Here is a 21607-nt window from a genome sequence, read left to right as displayed (position 1 = left end):
GAGTATTCTTGCTTTGGGGTAATGTGTTGCATCTGCTCCAATTAAGACTGGCTGGCTGCTCCAGGCCTTCCCGCCCCACTGGCATCTTCTTTCAAGGTTTTGTTCATGCTGCTGAAGTACTCCTTCAAAGTACCTTCTTCAAAAGAGTGTAAGATGAACTGATTCCCTGCATGTTTGAAAATATTTTACTTTCACACTTGATTGATATTAAGGCCATGTATACAAGACTAGATTTAAAACATTTTCCCTCACAGCTTTCATTACTATTTTTTTTTTTTTTTTGAGACAGTCTTACTCTGTCACCCAAGCTAGAGTGCAGTGGCACAATCTTGGCTCACTGCAACTTCTGCCTCCCAGGTTCAAGCGATTCTCCTGCCTCAGCCTCCTGAGTAGCTGGGATTACAGGCATGCGCCACCACATCCGGATAATTTTTTGTATTTTTAGTAGAGACAGGGTTTCACCATGTTGGCCAGGCTGGTCTCAAACTCCTAACCTCAAGTGATACGCCCACCTTGGCCTCCCAAAGTGTTGGAGTTACAGGCGTAAGCCACCACACCCAGCCTCCTTACTATTTTTAAAACAATTTTTTGTAGAGATATATTTCCCAGGCTGGTCTTGAACTCCTGGACTTGAGCTATCCTCCTGTTTAGCCTCCCAAAGTGCTGGGATTACAGACGTCAGCTGCCACGCCTGGCCCATTTTCCCTCATAGTTTTGAAGGTACTGCACATCCAGTGTCAGTGCTGAGGCCGCTTTATCCTCAGTAATCTGAAAAGTCAAGGGGATGAAATGTTTTTCCTGGTTAGTAATGGTCCTTTCGATCTCAAGATGCCTTAACTTCTAGGAAATGTTCAGTTATTTCTTGGATAATTTGTTCCATTCCATTTTCCTGTTTGTTAGAACTCCTTTTAGATGTTGGAGTTCTAACAACAAATTGTTTTTCACTATAGTTTTTTCCTGAATAATTCTTTGACCACTTTCAAATCTCAAAGCCCCGTCTTGTCCTCTGTTCTCGAAGGAGGTTTTCTCCAGCTTTCACAGGCCTTTCTTTCAAGTGCTGCTGCTTTCCATCCTGCCTCTTGTAATGGTCTGGAGCTGAAGGTGTACCCCAGGCCGCTGTGGCTGTCTCTCCTGAGGCTGCAGAAGCCTTTACTTGGGCTACGATTTGCTCTGAGAGGGGACCAGGTAGAAAACCCATTTGTTCTATGGAGGTTCTAAAAATAGAAAAAATTATCCGGGCGTGGTGGCGCATGCTTGTAATCCCAGCTAGTTGAGAGACTGAGGCAGGAGAATCACTTCAACTTGGGAGGCAGAGGTTGCAGTGAGCCAAGATTGTGCTGCTGTACTCCAACCTGGGTAAGAGAGCCGGACTCCATCTCGATAGAAAAAAGAAAAAAGACTATTTCTTTTTTTTTCCTCATCTTGCTATGAACCTGCCAAAATCTTGTTGTGGACTAAATTGTAGTCTAGTCTGTTGTAGACTAATACTCAACTAATAACTTTAAATACTCTCAAGTTCTGTACATTTTATCACACTATTTTTATAAGCAGTTTAGGATCTGGAGCCTCAAGACCCCACATGTATAGAACCTTTTCAAAATGTAGTCATTAGATATGGTTAATCTTTATTAGAGTTTCCATTCTATACTAGCAAAGTTTTCTGCAGGGGGACAGGAGGTCTCAAAGAAACTTCAAATTTAAGAAATGGGCTTAAAGCTTAAAAACAACTACTATCCCATTTTGCACATGTGCTATATCTTTAACAATTTGTCAAGTAGAACAAGGCCTCAAATTTTCATGTAACTGCCAATATTTCTGATGACCACACTAATATTTTTTTCCCTTAGCAAATCTTAGAATGGGAAACGTGGGCTGAATGCGGTGGCTCACGCCTGTAATCCCAGCACTTTGGGAGGTGGAGATGAGAGGACTGCATGAGACCTGGAGTTCGAGACAAGCCTGGACAACACAGAGAGACCCTGTCTCTACGCAAAATAAAATAAATTAGCTGAGCATGGTGGCGTGCTCCTATAGTCCCAGCTATTCGGGAGACAGACAGGAGGATCGCTTGAGCCCAGGACTTGGTGGCTATAGTGAGCTACAGTCACACCACTGCACTCCAGCCTGGGCAACAGAGTGAGACCTATTTCAAAAAAAAAAAAAAAAAAAGGAAAATGTGAAAAATTGTCAGTTTTTCTTTTATTTGATCAAAATTTTAAAATATGAATTAGTTACAGGCATAAAAATTTAATATATACTTAAAACCAAGGTTTTCATAGAAAGAAGGCAAACCTGTATTTAAAAATAATATTAATTTTCAAAAATTAAATAAAAAATAACCATATAAATTGTTTTTTTCATACTTACTGGAAGAACAAGACCTCTCAGTGTAATTTCTCCAGTCATGGCTACATCTGAACGTACCAGCCGCCCACTAAAAAGTGAGGCGAGACAGGTTACTATGGTAACTCCAGCAGATGGTCCATCTTTTGTGACAGCTCCAGCTGGGAAGTGCAGATGGACGTCTGTGTTGTCAAGAAGATCAAAACTTCCAAAAGCTTTAAAAAGGAAAAAGGGACTTTAATGTAGAAAAATTAAACCTGTTTTCTTTTTCTCCTAAAAAAAAAGTCACAAACAAAAATGAATGTTTTGGGTAAATGAATTCTTCAAAATATTGGTGGACAGTACAATTTGAGTGAGGGTGTGGAAGAACAGTTCCATTCTACTCTAAGTCGGATTAAAACAAAATAAACCTTTTGAATTAGTTTCTAGTTCAGGCACTAGTCAAATAGTCCTGAAATGGGAACTAGGATTTCCACAGGGGTTCAAAACGGTGTGTACTTTGCTAGATGTGTAACTGGCAGTCTCGAGCTCATGCCAGTCTCCGCCATGGAATGGTACCGCCTCCTGGGTCACGCCTGCCTGGCCGGGTGCAGGCTCCTACCATTGGTCAGCTGGTACTTCTTTGCGTTGCTGCGGAGCCAGCTGATAGCGAGGTGGGCGGACTCCTTCATCACGTCCCCGAGCTGGCCGGTCAGAGTTAACTGGCCCTCGCCATCCATTCGACTCGCCTCCACGAACATGATTTCTCCACCTAAGGGAGTCCAAGCCAAACCTATTGCTACTCCTGGCTGACTCAAACGCTGAGATACCTTGAAAGAAGAAGAATGATCAGAGTTGGGTTGGCAAATGCTAAAGGTGACCGATACCACACAATCCTGCAAGAGTCGGCTGACTCCACAGAAGACTTCAGCCACTTACCTCAAAGTCCTTGTTACCTAACATGATTCTGCGTCACATTCAGCACTTACTCTCTGGCTTTCTGCCAGAAGAAAGACCTAAACTTCCTCTTTGACATTTATCAGAAGCAATTTTACCTTAAAATATATGTAAATAACTTTGCTTTTTATGAGCCAGATCTAGCTACACATGCCCTAGTTTTCAAGGAATAAACCCAATAGTTTTATCTAAGTATCTTTATTGGGCTGCAAATATATATATATATATTGAGACAGTCTCACTCCATTGCCCAGGCTGAAGTACAGTGACACAATTTCAGCTCACTGAAAACTCTGCCTCCTGGCTTCAAGTGATTCTCCTGCCTCTGCCTCCCAAGTGGCTGGTACTATGGGCGCACACAGGCCACCACACCCGCTAATTTTTGTATTTTTTGTAGAGATGTGGTCTCACCGTGTTGGCCAGACTGGTCTCAAACTCCTGACCTCAAGTGATCTGCCTGCCTCAGCCTCCCAAAGTGCTGGGATTACAGGTGTGAGCCACCACACCCGGCCTATTGGGCTGCATATTTATATATACTTCATAACCTAGCTTCATTTTAGGTAATCATGAATTTGTTTCAAAAAGTAGAAACCCTCTTACTAGCAGACCTTTAAGAAGAGTGAGCTTGGCCATGCACAGTGGCTCATGCCTGTAATCCTAGCACTTTGGGAGGCTGAAGCGACAGGATCGCTTGAGCCCAGGAGTTTGATAGAGACCAGCGTGGGCAACATGGTGAGACCTTCTTATTTTTTTTGAAAAGAAAAGTGAGAAGGGTTATATTAGAAACTCTAGATTTTACTTCTCCACCGCTTACCTTTAACTTTCTCTATTACTGCTGCAGAGACTATACAATACTACATAATAAACATCCTGGGTTCCTTCCCATGGGATGAGAGAGGTCCACTGTACTGCCTGCCATCTTAAATTGAACATGTTGTCACCTGAGACTAGGAGCATAGTTGATGGGCCATAGGTTAACACATCCAAGTTATGAAAACACTAAAAAGTAACAGTGGAAAATCAGTAATGTTAACTCTCATTACACCCTTTGAGCTTCAAAATTTCCTATCCAATAGAAGTTACTCATGTTAGAGGAACTGAACACAATAGGTCAACTAAGCACTAATCCAAACAGGAGATTTTTCTACTGAGAGTTGACCGTCTCACTAAGGAACAGCAGTATACAGCTTGACTTTCTGGGTATGGGGCTGGGTTGCTTCTTTTTCTAAGGGGCTTGGACAATGAAATTCCTGATTGTAAAAATTATTCCAAAATTATGTGGCATCCATTGAAGCTATTGGGCACTTCTTTTCCTCTTTTTTTTTTTTTTTTTTTTTTCTGAGACATGAGTCTCACTCTGTCGCCTGGGCTGGAGTGCAATGGCGCAATCTTGGCTCAATGCAACCTCCGCCTCCTGGGTTCAAGCAGTTCTCCTGCCTCAGGCTCCGAGTAGCTGGGATTACAGACATGTGTCACCACACCCAGCTAATTTTTGTATTTTAAATAGAGACAGTGTTTCGCCATGTTGGCCAGGCTGGTCTCAAACTCCTGACTTCAGGTGATCCGCCAGCCTCGGCCTCCCAAAGTGCTGGGATTACAGGCGTGAGCCTCTGCGTCTGGCCGAGCACTTATTTTCAGTAGTAAACATACATTAAAAAAAATTAATCCTAATTAACTTCATTTAACAGGTTAGAGATTTAAGAGGCCAAACTCCAGCATCGAGCTGACAGCATGTACCTCAGGTCACACTTTCCTCGAGCTTTGCCACTTGCCCTGTTCTATACTAACTTGAGGAGAAAGACACAAACGATCTATATGTAAGAGATCAGTACTACTTAAGGAAAATCATGAAACAGTTATTTATAAAACTGTTCACAAGGTTTGTTTTTTCTAATATAAAATCAATTCTCTATACCTGAATGACATACATCTAATTTGTGTGGGAATCTGTCACCCAAATTAGACTTCATTCAGGCTCCTTTCTAGGGTTGGGTGAATGAATCGTGTTTAACACAAAAAGTCATTTGGTACAATTTTGTTAACTCTACCAAGAATAATCCCTTTCTTATATTTGAATCCTCACAATTCATTTGTCAAAATAATACCAAAAGTATCCCCGAAGAAGCAGTAGTAAGATTCTTCTTGTTTTTGTTTTTTGTTTTTTTGAGACAGAGTCTCGCTCTGTAGCTCAGGCTGGAGTGCAGAGGCATGATCTCAGCTCACTGCAACCTCTGCCTCCTGGTTCAAGCAATTCTCTTGCCTCAGCCTCCCAAGTAGCTGGGATTACAGGTGTGTGCCACCATGCCCGGCTAATTTTTGTATTTTTAATAGAGATGGGTTTCACCATGTTGGCCAGGCTGGTCTCGAACTCCTGACCTCAAGTGATCTGCCTCCTCAGCCTCCCAAAGTGTTGGGATTACAGACATTAGCGACCGCGCCCAGCCAGATTGTTGTTTTGTTTGTTTTGAGACAGAGTCTCACTCTGTCACCCAGGCTGGAGTGCAGTGGTGCAATCTTGGCTCACTGCAACTGCCTCCTGGGCTCAGGTGATCTCCCACCTCAGCTCCCCAGCAGCTGGGACTACAGGCACCCACGACCATACCCAGCTAATTTTTGTATTTTTTGGTAGAGATGGGGTTTCACGATGCCGCCCAGGCTGGTCTTGAACTCCTGGGCTTGAGCGATCTTCCCATCTTCCCATCTTGGCCTCCTAAAGTGCTGGGACTGCAGGCATGAGCCACCATGCCCAGCCAAGATTCTTATTGATTACCATGTTGCTTCAAGAAGCCAAGCCAGTTTCCAATATTCCCCATTTGCTGGAGAGTCTTGGTACTTTGGGTAGAAGCAACTGGTAAATTGTTAATTGGAACAGTGGGTGGTGTAGATAACTACATATGGCCAAACCTAGAGCATCTAGGCTCACAATTACTATCCTGACTTGATAAGAAGTGTTCTGATATTAACCTGAAAATGGGAATAATGCCAAATCTGTGTAACTTAACATCTATATACACAGTGGGGAGAACTGAAGTTATTAAACCTGGAATCTCTGTGATCAAGGCTAACAGTAGTTATCTAAGAAGCAAAGGACCTACAATTCTTAGACTTGGAGTCATATTCTTTAAGGACGTGTTCTGAAACTATATCAAGCATCTGGTTTCCATGTATTTCTCCCTCAGAAATTATGAAGTACAAGTAAAAATGAAGGTACAGGGTAAGACACATGCTGCTTTCTTGCTCTTGAATGGAGACAGTTTTCCAGCCATCTTAACCCCTTTACACAAAACAATTTGTGTTTTATAGCAAATAAGTGACTCAACATAATTTCAATATGATGTTTATCCACCAGTACTTTCCTTTCAGCTTCTAGTCCCATAAATGGTTTGTGAAGTCATCGGTTACATTAGCCAAGATAGGCCTAGACTTGAAGTCTAGAATGTTCTTCCCACTATATGCCAAAGTAGAATGTGGGTATCTCAGGGTCATTTTTGTTGTTCAATTTCCCACCTGTACAGTTGTTATGATTCACCTTCCTTATGTGTCTAATAAATCTTGTTCCATGAAATGATCAATTTCTTCTGAAATCTATCAATAAGGTAAATATGCAGATTAAGGAAGTATTTAAAATATTTAAGTAAAAATCTAAAAACAGAATGTGTCTTCTAATGTATGATTGCATTCTTTTTTTTTTAGACGGAGTTTCGCTCATCACCCAGGCTGGAGTGCAATGGCACGATCTGGGCTCACTGCAACCTCCACCTCCTGGGTTCAAGCAATTCTCCTGCCTCAGCCTCCCAAGTAGCTGGGACTACAGGCGTGCGTCACCATGCCCGGCTAATTTTTGTATTTTTAGTAGAGACGGGGGTTTCACAATCTTGGCCAGGCTGGTCTCGAACTCCTGACCTCATGATCCACCTGCCTCAGCCTCCCAAAGTGCTGGGATTACAGGTGTGAGCTGCTGTGCCCGGCTGATTGCATTCTTAATACGTCAATGCTATTAGTTTTTAAAGAACATTTGGAGTATCTAATTATTGCCAATTTCACACTACTCTTCCCTCTTAACTAAAAATAGTGATATTTGATTGAAATTGTAAGTATGCACAACTCTTTGTGACCCTTCCAATCCTAGATCAACACGTATAGACCCATCAGAGGGACCCATATTTGACATTCATTCAACAGTCCTTTACCAAGTATCCTGATGCAGGCTCTGTTACAGGCCATGGGGACATAAGCATGAATACCTCCTGGCACTGAGAGACTAAGGGCATCAGACACAGGAGCAGTTATACTCCAGTGTGGGGAGCTCTGAAGAGGCAAGCGTCCCTCCCTGTTTGGAGAGAAGACACAGGTGTCACAGGAGAGGCTGAGTCTTAAAATATGAGTGGGAGTTTGCCAGCAGATGTCAAGGAATGGAGATATGAAGAATTTTGTAGGCCTTCTTTCCAAGGACAAGCACGGCACCACGTGAGACACAGAACCTGAGCTGTCAAATTGCTGTGGTGTGCAGGTTGCTCTGTAGTGGTGTTCACACCATCAACTGGTTTCTTTTGTAGCTCATAGAGCACTTGAATGCTCCTGCCAGGGCTGTCACCACAGAAGCGATCCATCTGGCAACTTCTTTAAAGTCTTAGTACTGAGATCCCAAGTCTTGAATTCATGAATATTTGATTTTTCTAGTTGTAGATTTGTTTCAGTAGCATTCAGAAATGGGAAGAGCAGATTCTACATCCCTTGGAGAGGTGTTGGGGTCCACCACTGTCATCTCTTAAGCAGCATTAAGCAGCCCCAGCCTGGCCTGATGCTTGCATTGCTGAGAACCAGCTGCTCTCCAATCCTTCCAGTAGGGCCTTTTCTTGGCACAACGGATTCCTGTTGGGGCCTTGGACCAGACTGAACATGCAGCATCAGTGCTGCCTTCAACAGGTGGCACAGCAGGTTTATATGGAGCAACATGGAGAAGTAATTTACTACCATGATTCTTTGAGGCATTTAGTTGGTGTTTACACTCTTTCTCAGTTCTAGCAGCTAATTTTGTTTGCTTGAAAGGCAAGCATGATGACAGAATCTCCTGGAATTCGCTTCTGGATGCATTCTATTCAGGAGGCTTTAAAGTGTCTTCATGTCTATCCTCTTCTTCCTTTATTATTTTCTCAGGGCAGTAACCTTTAGACAAGGGCTTTTCATACACCATGGTCAGAAGCCAACACTGAGGCTTTTATATGAGGTGGGGGACTACCTCATGAAAACATGAGTCAGGAATAATCAAATGACAGAATCCTGCCCCCAACCAGGTATATTGGTCCTTTGTCCCTTTGGAGGTGCCCAATGTCCATTCCTTTTGCTAAAACCAGCCTGATTTCCGGCAGTGACCTACTCTTTCCATGCAGGCTCCCTGAAGCAGAAAACTCAGGATTCTGTCTCCCAGTGACAGAGTGAAAGGGCACAGCCAGTGACTGAGGAGGTGCCTAGGCCCACCTACTCGCATGGCCCCTCCTCGGATTCGGGGCAGTTCTGAGTCTCGCCGTGATAGCACATGCAGTGTGAGCTATGCCTAGGCTTCCTGGGGACACCTGCACCCACTCCTGCTCCTCCCCACTTTTTTTGTAGTAACCTTTATTTTTATTTTTAAAACATGCACTTAATTGATATTGTTTCTGTAGGAAACTTTATGTATTTTGAAAAGGTGACCTATGATACTGTTCCTAAATCTGAAATCTAGGCTAAGTTCCTAGAACCCATTTGATATGGTTTGGATCTGTGTCTCCACCAAATCTCATGTTGAACTATAATCCTCAGTGCTGGAGGTGGGGCCTGGTGGGAGGTGACTGGATCACGGAGGGAAATTTCTCATGAATGGTTTAGCCCCATCCCCTTGGTACTGTCCTCGCAATAGTGAGTGAGTTCTTGTGGAAGGTGGTTGTTTAAAAGCATGTGGCCACCTCCCCTCCTGCACTCTTGCTCCTGCTCTGGCCACAAGACATGCCTGCTCCCCCTTCACTTTCTGCCAAGGCTGTAAGTTTCCTGAGGCCTCCCCAGAAGCTGATGCTGGAGCTATTTATTTATTTATTTATTTATTTATTTATTTATTTTTGAGATGGAGTCTCGCTCTGTGTCCCAAGCTGGAGTGCAGTGGCACGATCTCAGCTCATTGCAACCTCCGCCTCCTGGGTTCAAGCGATTCTTCTGCCTCGGCCTCTCGAGTAGCTGAGACTACAGGTGTGCGCCACCACGCCCAGCTAATTTTGTATTTTTAGAGACAGGGTTTCACCATATTGGCCAGGCTGGTCTCGAAATCCTGACCTCATGATCCGCCTGCCCTTGGCCTCCCAAAGTGCTGGGATTACAGGTGTGAGCCAATGCACCTGGCCTAATGCTGGAGCTATGCTTCCTTTAGAACCTTCAGAACCGTGAGCCAATTAAACCTCTTTTCTTTATAAATTACCCAGTCTCAGGTGGTTCTTTGTTTTTTTTGAGACAGAGTTTTCACTCTGTCACCTAGGCTAGAGTGCAATGGTGTGATCACAGCTCACTGCAGCCTCAACCTTCTGGGCTCAGGTGGATCCCACCTCAGCCTTCCGGGTAATATTTTGTATTTTTTGTAGAGACCGGGTCTCACTTTGCTGCCCAGGTTGGTCTCGAACTCAAGCGATCCGCCCACCTTGGCCTCCCAAAGTGCTGGGATTTACAGGCGTGAGCCACTGTGCCTGGTTTCAGGTATTTCTTTATAGGAATGCAAGAATGAACTAATCCACCATTTTTCAATCTGTTTAGGGAATACAAAAGATATTATTAATTAATAAAAGTGTGCCTTCTTACCTTACTTCCCAACTGCCAGTTTGCTAGGTCAGTAATATTTTTTGACATTAATATATTTTTGTAGATTCATCTTCGATGAAAGTAAAAAAATAGTAAGTGGTGGTATAAGGTTATTAAATATGTACAAAATTTGGATTAGAAAAACAATGGGGATTTTTTGGTGATTGGGGATAGGTCTCTGTTTTTAGGGAGTATGGTAGTTGCAGAAATTAGTATTTGTTTTTTCTTTTTTAGTATTACTGGGCAATGCAGTGGGTACACTGACTCACCAAATTCGAACTCTGTGATAACGTGCACATGCTTACCACCATTTATCAGAGGAAGACATCAAGCTCAAGGAGACTAAGTTTATAATTTAGTCAGTAAGAGGCTGCCTTGCAACTTTCAGGCCTTATTCTTCTACCCTTCTGAGCCCCTGCTTATGGCAGCTGGCTTTACCATCCTGACTCTCTCTTCACTGTCTCTGACATTCAGGAAGATTCTAAACTCTGCTCCTTCCTTTCTGCCCCAGCCCCTGCTATCAATCACCCTGGGTGTCTTCAGTGAAGGCATGATGCTCTCCCAGAACCTGGCTTCTCAGTTCTTTAAATGCCTCCTGAACTCAGCCACCCTCTTCCAGGTACTTATCACCAACAGAAACCATACTACCTCTGAAACCCCTGACCATCATTTCTTATCCTTCTAGCTCGCCTGTACTCAAGCCATGAACTCCAGCACACTCCCATCATACAGCAGCTCTGCCCTAACTTCACTCCTCTCTTGTGCAGCTCACACACGTTAGCCCCATCATTATAATCTTTTCCTTATAAATAACTCAATATTCTTGTCCCTTTCTACATAATATCCTGGAAAAGGTATCCCTTCTCCCAACAAAAGCCTCACTGGTGCTTTGGGTCCCACCCCCTCTCACTTTCCTGGAGACTTTGTTTCTATCGTACCACTGCTCTGTCCTGCAACATCAGTCTGTGCTCTCTACTGGATTACTCTTAGCAGCAGCTACTATTTTGAAAACATTCTCCCTTTGACATCCATATTCTCTTCTAGCTGCCTCATTTCTCTGCAATTGTTTACAGCCAAACTTCTAAAGAGCTGCCTACACACTAATTCTACTTCCTCGCCTCCCATTCTCTCTTCAACATACTCCAATTTCTACCATCCCCACCACTCCTTCCTTGTGAAATCTCTTTCAAGGTCACCAACAACCTTCATGCCATCAAATCCAATACACATTTGTTCTGACCTTGATCTTCTTTGATCTCTCAAACAGTAAACACATTTTGATGTCCCCTCTTTCTTGAAATACTCTCCTCTTCTGTCTCTATGGCAGCACAACATCCTGGTTTTCCTCTTCCCTGAAGGCTTGTTCCTTCCCAGTCCCTTTCTGTTTTTCCCGACTTCTTTGTTGGCTCCTCTTCTCTCTATATGATCCCTAAATAATGCTGTTCTTCAGGGCTTGCTTCTAGACTACCTGCTTTTTAAAAATGTATCCTTTTTTCTTAGGTGATGTGAAAGCCTCAATATCTGGGGCTCTAAATATCCTCTATTTTCTAACAATTCTAAAATCTCCATCTTGGGTATTTCCTCTGAGCAATAGATCTGAATGTCCAAATGTCTCTACTTCTATGCCTCACAGATATTTCTAACTTTTATTTTATTTTTTTGAGACAGGGTCTTGTTCTGTCACCCAGGCTGGAATGCAGTGGCGTGATCTTGGCTCATTGCAACCTCCGTCTCCCAGGCTCAAGTGATCCTCCCACCTCAGCCTCCCAAGTAGTTGTGACTACAGGCGTAAGCCACCACACCCAGCTAATTTTTGTATTTTTTGTAGAGAAGGGATTTTGCCGTGTCGCCCAGGCTGGTCTTGAACTCCCAGACTCAAGCAATCCACCTGCCTCAGCCTCCCAAAGTGCTGGGATTACAGGCATGAGCCACCGCGCCCAGCCTGGATATTTCAACTGTAATGTGTTCAAAAGAGCTCTCAGTTTTCTTTGCAACACTCTCTCCTCATCTCCCTCCCTGAGTCTTCCCCATCTCAGTAAACAGCACTACTACACACATGCCCTGTCACTCTGGCCAGAAACCTGTAAGTCCCTTTTGATAACTGTTTCCTTCATTCCCCAAATGTTTCCCATCAGCATGTCTACTTCTACCTCTAAAACAGACCTCAGATATAGCGAGAGTAGTTACTGTCTATCTCAGTACCACCCTGTTTGTTTTCTCTATAGCATCAACTTCAATTTGTGATTATTTGTTTACTTGTCTATTGTTTTCCTGCATTAAAGTGGGATCCATGAAGGCAGACATCATACCTTGCTTGTTTACTACTGTGTTGCCAGAAGCACATGTTAGGTCCTTAATAGGTATTTATTAAATGAATCAAACTCTTTCTAGAAGAAACCACAGACCCTAGACTGTAATTTACCCTAAGGGAGAATACAGGCATTTAGACAAAAAAAAAGGTATCGGCTGGGTTTGGTGGCTCATGCCTATAATTCCAGCACTTTGGGAGGCTGAGGCAGGTGGATGGCTTGAGCTCAGGAGTTTGAGACCAGTCTGGGACAACATGGTGAAACCCCATCTCTACAAAAAAATACAGAGAAAATTAGCTGGGTATGGTAGCACACGCCTGTGGTCCCAGCTACTCAGGAGGCTGAAGTGGAAGCCCCGGAGGTGGAGGTTGCAGTGAGCTATGATCATGCCACTGCACTCCAGCCTAGGTGACAGAGTGAGACCTCATCTCAAAAAGTAAAAACAAACAAATGAAAGGTATCTTATAACATCTTGGGAACACCTCAACATGTATTCCAGTATTCCTAGTATAACCTCTCTCTTCAGATTCTTTGCCTAGGAAAGCACAAAGAAGTAGAGAAATAAGACTGGCCACTTGTGAAGTGCAAAGAACAGACGCCCTGCTCAGGTCCACCTGTGAGCTCTCTGCAATGAACAGAGGCCCTGCTCAGGTTGCCTGTGATGTTTTTCTAGAGTAATAAACAGCACTAGGTTTGGAGTTGGTCAGGTCTAGAACCAAATCTCATTTCTGGCATAAGTTGTGTCTTCTCTCAAGTTATTTAAATACTCTAAGCCTGTTTCCTCAACTGTTACTGGAAAGACAACCATGACTGAGGATTAAATGATCACTGTGGAGGGCCTTACACAGTGCCTGATAGCCAAGAGATACAAAAATGGGAGTGGTCAACAAGTTGAGCCCAGCCTCTCCCATTCCAAAACAGAGCAACAGAGTTGGTAAGAATATGAATGAGAATCTGATGTAGAGCAGATGCCTTTTTAAAAAACTCTAATATATCACCGCCACTCTCTTCTAGCAGACAAGGGCAGGAATTATTTTGGCCTGACAGGGTACTGTAGAAAGGTAGAAAGAATAATGGACTTGGAATAAGCTGATCTGAGTCTGAATCCTAACTCTACCAACTGCCACTTACGTGAATTTGTACAATTCATTTAATCTCTTCAAACTTTTTCCCTTGTATGTAAAATGGAATTACACTCCTAGCACAGTGACAGCCCTCACGGACAAGAAAGAAATGTTCCATAAATCTTAATTTTATAGATGCAAAAGCAGAGGTAGACTGTGTGGTTAAGTAATTTGGGGCTGGTGGTCATCAGACCACTACAGGTAGAGACAGACCCCCGGCTACAGGGTGAGTTCTCACTTTCAAGTATGAAAAAAATGAACACAATGTTCCCAACACTCAAAACACGATGTCAGGCCTCTGAGCCCAAGCTAAGTCATCATATCCCCTGTGACCTGCATGTATACATCCAGATGGCCTGAAGCAAGTGAAGAATCACAAAAGAAGTGAAAATGGTTGGTTCCTGCCTTAACTGATGACATTCCACCATTGTGATTTGTTTCTGTCCCACCTTAACTGAGCGATTAACCTAGTGAAATTCCTTCTCCTGGCTCAGAAGCTCCCCAACTGAGCACCTTGTGACCCCCGCCCCTGCCAACAAGAGAACAACCCCCTTTGACTGTAATTTTCCACTACCCACCCAAATCCTATGAAATGGCCCCACCCCTATCTCCCTTCGCTGACTCTCTTTTCGGACTCAGCTCACCTGTACCCAGGTGAAATAACAGCCTTGTTGCTCACACAAAGCCTGTTTGGTGGTCTCTCCGCACGGACGCACGTGACACACCACATCTTCCATTCTAAGATGCTATCTATAAAAGACAAAATGGCTACTGGAGTCTTTCTGCAGACTCATGTTGGTAAAAGTGTTACTATGTTAAAGCTCACATGCTACAAGGAAAATAAGGTTCTCCCATGCTAACAAGGATAACTGGTAAGCAGTGTTTATAAAATTTCTCATTTCTGTTCTCTTGGCTCTTTCTTTGCTAATGCTCCAGGAATGTCAGCAACGCTTCCAAACTTAACATCAGCAGAAATGGCTGGGAGAGAGGGGTATATGCAACAGAGACATGCATTAATCTTTTGTCTTTATTTGCTGCTCTAGTTTAAATCCTCAAAGAACTGTTGGAATGTACTTTTCTGGAAAGCCTACAGAAAAAGGTCATCGGCCATGCAGGAGTCAAAACCTGTTTGCGTCTTCACTCACAATGTCACTGGATCCTCCCAGAACGAGAAAGCAGGTTTTGTTCACTTTCTCAATCAACAATGTTTTGCTCAAGTTCTTTCAACACTTCAAAATTCAAATCCATGATATCTTAAGAATTCAAATAATCAAAACAATGCTTCTGATTCTATTGTTCAAGTCCAGATTTACTGTCAAGAGTAAACAAGTTCTATTCTTGTAACTGAGAGCTCTGTAGAGAGGCTCATTAGCTTTAATGACCAGTTTAGAGTTTAAATGGATAAACAAGACAGGCTTGGGGGCTATTTCTCATCTGCTCAGTTGTAAGAACTTGAGGAAAACCATATCTACTAGTAATGATTTCAAATGTTAGATGGAGAGATTATCTTCTACATAGTTTATCAGATTTATTTTCTGAAAATATGTTTTCCTTAAACTGATAAGGAGGTGACGATAAAGCTAAATTCAGTAGTATAATACAAACATTTTTATAGTAACCAACCTATGAAAGCTCATCTAAGCACCTATAAATTATTTCACAATGCCCTTAGCAGTTATAGTCTAACATCTATTTCCATCAGCTGCTTCAACTCAGTCTTGGCACCCAGGCCTTCTGCTGTGAGGTACAGTTAGGAGAGAAAGATGAAAATAGGGCTAGACCTGCATGTGGGTTTAACCCTAAAGGAACTATTAACAATGGAACAATAGGTTCCTGAAAGATGTCATCTGGGTCTGCACTAGCACAGTCTGAAGCTAAGCTATGCTCATGTTTTCAGACCTGTATCAGGTTGATTCCCCGCCTCTTCCCCCAAGCCCTTGGTAGCACAAAGAAATCCCTCCTTAAAGTACACATAAGAATATGTAATTTTTCTAAGAAGAAGAGTCAGAGGCATTGTCCTTAAAATGGAACGGAATGGTAGAGAATAAAATGAGACTGGGGTTCTAAAAGAGGATATGGCTGGGATCTCTGGCTCCTGGCAAGTCATATTATCACAATAAGCACTAAAACACAATACCATATAGAAATAAAGTTTCCATCTTAAGGCAAAATTCAGCCTCTGGAAACACCCAATTTTACTTCTCTGTTAAGCAACCACCTGAGTACACCAGTGAGTACCAACAAAAAAATGAGAATGGAGTGAGACTGGCCAAGCTGCAGACGCTGAGATGTGGATCTTTGTGAAGACCCTCACAGGCCAGACCATCACCCTTGAGGTCGAGCCCAGTGATGCCACTGAGAATGTCAAAGCCAAAATTCAAGACAGGTAGGGCATCTTACCTGACCAGCAGTGTCTGATATTTGAGGGCAAACAGCTGAAGGATGGCCACACACTCTTAGACTACAACATCCAGAAAGAGTCCACCCTGCGCCTGATGCTGTGCCTGCGAGGTGGCATTACGGAGCCTTCCCTCTGCCACCTTGCCCAGAAATACAACTGCAACAAGATGATGTGCCACAAGAGCTGTGCTTGCCTGCGCCCCCATGCTGTCAACTGCTGCAAGAAGTGCGGCCACACCAACAACCTGCGTCCCAAAAAGAAGGTCAAATAAGGCTATTCCTTCCCCAAAGGGCAGCCTCCTGCCCAGGCCCTACGGCCCTGGGGCCTCAATAAAGTGTTCCTTTCATTGACTGGAGCAAAAAGAAATAAAAAGAATGAATCACCTCCATTTCATACATCGGGGGCCCAAGGATGTCTTTCAGAGCATGGAAATCAATCAAAATCGGCATTTCAGGTGGTAGAGCCAAGTCAGTAGTGTCACTGATAGATTCAGGTTTTTCATCTTCTAAGATGTGTTCTCTGCAACCTAAAAGAAAAAAAAAATGTATTTAGAAGTTCTAAGAGATTTGCAGGCTGGAAAATTCACTAGCAGTAAATATCAAACAAAAGCCCAGTGGACCTCAAAAGTTCAGTCACTTTTATGCATTTATCAAGGCAAACATTCACCTGTGTATCTGTGGAATGCAGGTGAAATAATTTGTGTTTCAAGAGCTCACCGAGGGTGGTATTTGCAATTGCCTTGTTCAATTACTTTTACTTGCTTATTGTCTATCTCCCCCATTAAAGTGTAAGTTCCAGAAGGGAAACAACTTTGCCTGTCCTTTTTGACCATTATATTCTTAAGTCAAGAACAATTCCCGGCACTATTCAACTTTATGGCCTATAGCTAGGACAAAGACTGAAGGGCTAAGCGCAGTAGCTTACTTTGGATTCTCTGATCTAACAATTCTCTGTTACATCAGCATAACTCAGGGCTTGTGACAAACTTTTCAATTCCCTCTTCAGAGGAGTCTGATCAGGTATCCCCTCCCCTCCCCTCCTCTTCTCTCTCTCTCTTTCTCTCTCTCCCCCCAACACTTTTTTTTTTTTTTTTGAGACGGTGTCTAGTGTACTGGTGTGAACACAGCTCACTGCTGCCTTGACCTCCTGGGCTCAAGCGATCCTCCCTCGCTTGGCCTCCCAAAGTGCTGGGATTACAGGCATGAGTTGCTGCACCCAGCCAGGTGTCCTGTTTTCTAACGGGCAATGTAAACCTGGACATGATAGAACCCATATAAGCAGTGCCTCTTTTATAAGCATATAGCTTAACTCTAAGGTTATCATTTTCCAATAAATAAATATAATTGGCAGTGCCAGGGTAAGAGAATACAAAGCCTGGTTTGAAATCCCTGTAATAATGGGCCATCTCCTTTACCTGCCTATAAGCCCTGGATGGCTGATATCTTGTCCAAATATTGACTCATTTTGGTTTGGACCTAGACATACAAGGAGCAGGACCCAATTGACTTATCGGACCATCTTCTGTATCAATCTTTGTAATTCCAGTTCAAGTAACAAAAAATATTACATAATCTGTGGCCAGAAACCCAAAATGGGGAGTAGAGGTTTTAAAACTGCAGGAAATACTTGGCTGTATTCGATCTCATTCCTAGCTTTTTCTTTTAGTTTGCCGTAATTGTTCTAACTTCTTGTCTCATGAAGTGTTTTGTTTTAAAATCTTTCATTACCTTTTTTTAACACACTACTCCTTCTGAAAGTGATTGCTTCGTATATTAATACACACATATAATAATTATGCAGTTATCTAACATTGTCTATCTATCTATATTTTTTGAGACAGAGTCTCGCTCTGTCACCCAAGCTGCAGTGCAGTGGTGCAATCTCGGCTCACTGCAACCTCTGCCTCCTGGGTTCAAGCGATTCTCCTGCCTCAGCCTCCAGAGTAGCTGGGATTACTGGTGCACAACACCATGCCCGGCTAATGTTTGTGTGTGTGTGTATGTGTGTGTATATATATATGTGTGTGTGTGTGTGTGTGTGTATATGTATACACACACACACACACACATATATATGTAATTTTTTTTTTTTTTGAGATGGAGTCTCGCTGTGTCACCCAGGCGGGCGTGTAGTGCCACAATCATGGCTCACTGCAACCTCCACCTCCTGGGTTCAAGCGATTCTCCTGGCTCAACCTCCCTATAGCTGGGACTACAGGCATGTGCCACCATGCCCAGCTAAATTTTGCATTTTTAGTAGAGATGGGGTTTCACCATGTTGGCCAGGCTGGTCTCGAACTCCTGACCTCAGGTGATCCGCCCACCTCAGCCTCCCAAACTGCTGGGATTACAGGTGTGAGCCACTGAGCCCGGCCTAATGTTTGTATTTTTAGTAGAGACGGGGTTTCACCATGTTGACCAGGCTGGTCTTGAACTCCTGACCTCAAGTGATCTGGCTGCCTCAGCTTCCCATAGTGTTGGGATTACAGGTGTGAGCCACCACGTCCAGCAATATATCTACATATATTTATTTTAGTTTCGCTATGGTTCTTCCATTTTTTCCACTAACTCCTTTCCTTTCAAAAGTGATTACTGAGTATGTTTAATACTAGTAGACCCTTATTTTATTTTTATATTTTCTTGGACCTCACAGGGATGAACCTAACTTTAAATTCTAACAATAACTGGAGACATCCTGAGTGTCACTAAATGATACCACTGTGAACTTCTGGGTGAGGGATTCTCCCACTCTCCTCTCCTGTTGGGCTCTAGTGGGCTCCTCTTCAGGACTGAAACCATGAATGACACAGGAAGGAAAACACAACAGTTCAGATTTTCTGCCAATGAATGGCTATTTAACAGCAAATTATGCTGAACAAAGCATTAAACCTCTCACTACCTCTCTCTGCAGAATTGCTGTGAGAATTAAAAATAAAATCCTGGCCAGGCGTGGTGGCTCACGCCTGTAATCCCAGCACTTTGGGAGGCCGAGGCGGGCGGATCACGAGGTCAGGAGATCGAGACCATCCTGGCTAACACAGTGAAACCCCGTCTCTACTAAAAATACAAAAAATTAGCTGGGCGTGGTGGTGGGCGCCTGTAGTCCCAGCTACTCGGGAGGCTGAGGCAGGAGAATGGCGTGAACCCGGGAGGCAGAGCTTGCAGTGAGCGGAGATCACGCCACTGCACTCCAGCCTGGGCGACACAGTGAGACTCCGTCTCAAAAAAAAAAAAAAAAAAGAAAATCCTTTGGAGACGGCAAAGAGCAATGCACTATTTATCACATATGTAAGTCTTGAGTTATATATATTCTCATAATTGTACCTCTGTAACATCACTTGATATTTCAAGGTTTGGCCTGACCAAGTCCTAGGGACAGCTTCCCTGATCTTTCTGACTTCTTTTATAGCATTCATTTGCTTCACAAAATCTAGCAATTCTGAGTTAGTCAGCAGCTTGTGGAAATGGGAGATTTTCTGCTTGCTGCTCTTTTTCCAGTATATTCCAAGCAGTATCAATGATCAAAGATGGGAAAGCACTCACCTGATAAGTTTAGCTACATGCAGATCTCAGAGTGGAAAAGAAAGTAGGTGTCATTGCTTAATTAAAATTAATGCACAGAAGAAAAGCACTACCTGTCTAAGGTTACTACACTCTACAGATGGAAGGTAGTGGTACTCAAAAACTTCAGCCAGTGCAAAAAGAGCTTACAAGTTTCTCTAGTCTGTGGTGCTTTGTGACAAGCTTTTCTGAGATCTAATTACTGTTGCCAGCTTGTATTTCACGATCACAGGAGGAAGTAAAGCTCAGTGGGTGAAAGCCAACCCACAATTACATAACCAATGCTTTAGGACATCCAATCCTTTTCCAAGTGTAGTACGGGGTTCAGCGTTCTGAGCACTGGGGGAGTGGGGTTGGGAGAGCTATTTCTAATGCAACTAGACCTTATAAAAGATGGCAATTTAGGGACAGCAGCTGTGTTATTAAAAAATTCAGTAACCTCAAAAATAATCTGCATTTCAAAATGTTCCATCATTAGAATATATGCCTAGAAAACTAAGGCTCCAGTCAAGAAAATGGTGTCAGCCAACTGGGAGAGGCAGGACAGCACTGGATTCTGAGTCACCCCCTGGATTGTGTGTAATGCAAAGTGTGAGTAGGGAAACACTGGATCTTCCTAGAATACCCACTTTGATTCCTCATTATAAAACAAACAACCAACAAGCAAAATGTCATCTCACAAAGATATCACTCAAGGAACGAACCCCCGGTTATATGTGCACCTTCTGGGTCCTATGTGCAAGCATTCAAGCACTCAGCCCTAGTACCATGTTCTCTGTCAGAAAGGACCAGCACCAGGAGAAGACAGTAGCATCATCCCTTGGATTAATTGCTGGCCTTGCCCAAGATTGCAACATTCAAGCAATATGGACTTTTTAAGGCAAGGGGAAAAACCAACAACAAAAAGTTCAACCTTCCAACATATCAGGGACCCTGACCCCAAGTCCTTCCCACTGGAATTGCGCAGTTTTCTTCTTATATACCTTTCTTTTGGACTAAAATAGTGGTTCTTAACAAATGGTTAATACTCCTATAAAAGAAACTATTATTTCACTGAGAAGCAAAGAAATTCAAATTATAAAAACAAGCTGGTTACCAAAATAACTAGTAAAGTTTAAGAAATGACAAAGGTCAATGTTAAAAAAAGTAAAGAGATCTTCTCAAACACTGTTGCTTACAGAAGTATAAACTGGTTCAATCTTTCAGGAAAGCAATATGGAAATAGACTGAAAGCCTTCCAAATATTTACAGTCTCACACTCAGTGGTTCTTTTTTGCAGCAATCTATCCTTAGGGAAATACACAAAAGTACAGGCAAGGGTTTGTGCACAGTCACCCATCGCAGCACTACAAATAACAGCAAAACTTAGATCCAATATAAGTACCCAACATTAGGAACATGGTTAAGTAAACCATGGCATATCTAACTGGTAAAATACTACAGTCACTAAAAATGGTTTCCTAAGTGTTTTCAAGTAATGTGAGAAAATTCTTTCAAAACAACGTTAAACTGAGGAAAGGGGAGGATATAACATTTCACACAGGGTGATTTTTACATACACAGTAGTCACCCCTTCTCCACAGGCGATACATTTCCAGACCCACGGTGGATACCTGAAATGCAGGATGGTTCGGAACCCTATATATACCATTTTTTCCCTATAGATATGTACTTATGATCATGTTTAATTTATAAATTAAGCAAAGTAAGAGATTTACAACAATACTAATAAAATAAACCCAGAATGCCAGCATCACTGCTCTTGGCTTTGGGTCCATTATTAAGTAAAGGAAGGGTTACTTGAACACAAACACCCTGATACCAAGACAGTTGATCTGGTAAGTGAGATGGCTGCTGAGTGGCTAAACGGGCGGGAGTCATACAGCATGGATATGCTGGACAAAGAGAGGCTTCCTGTCCAGGGTCACACAGAGCAGGATGGCTCGACATTTCATCACACTGCCCAGAATAGTGCACAATTTAAAACTTACGAGTGGATTATTTCTAGAATTTTCCAGTTAATATTTTTGGACGATGGTTGACCACAGGTAACTAAAACTGCAGAAAGTGAAGCTGCAGGTGAGGGGGAAGCTACAGTGTCTTTATCATATGAAT

At 42.9% G+C, this 21607-nt stretch overlaps 1 protein-coding gene across 5 annotated transcripts in view; it reads right to left on the bottom strand.

Moving 5' to 3' along the window:
• LONP2 (lon peptidase 2, peroxisomal) overlaps positions 1-21607 on the bottom strand; it is a 115076-nt gene that overhangs the window by 10969 nt on the left and 82500 nt on the right. For 4 of the 5 annotated variants that reach the window (XM_520624.7, XM_024349824.2, XM_003315089.5 and 1 more), the window contains 3 exons: positions 16316-16458; positions 2945-3152; positions 2368-2558 (listed from right to left, as the gene is read on the bottom strand). In XM_520624.7, coding sequence (XP_520624.3) covers positions 2368-2558; positions 2945-3152; positions 16316-16458 — 542 coding nt within the window. Of the gene's footprint in view, positions 1-2367; positions 2559-2944; positions 3153-14540; positions 16177-16315; positions 16459-21607 lie in introns of those variants that run through there. The other variant, XM_009430752.5, reaches the window with a different exon arrangement.

The sequence above is a fragment of the Pan troglodytes genome, chromosome 18, assembly GCF_028858775.2.
Source record: "Pan troglodytes isolate AG18354 chromosome 18, NHGRI_mPanTro3-v2.0_pri, whole genome shotgun sequence".
NCBI classification, from domain to species: Eukaryota; Metazoa; Chordata; class Mammalia; order Primates; family Hominidae; genus Pan; species Pan troglodytes.
This window is presented reverse-complemented; position numbering and strand designations above follow the sequence as displayed.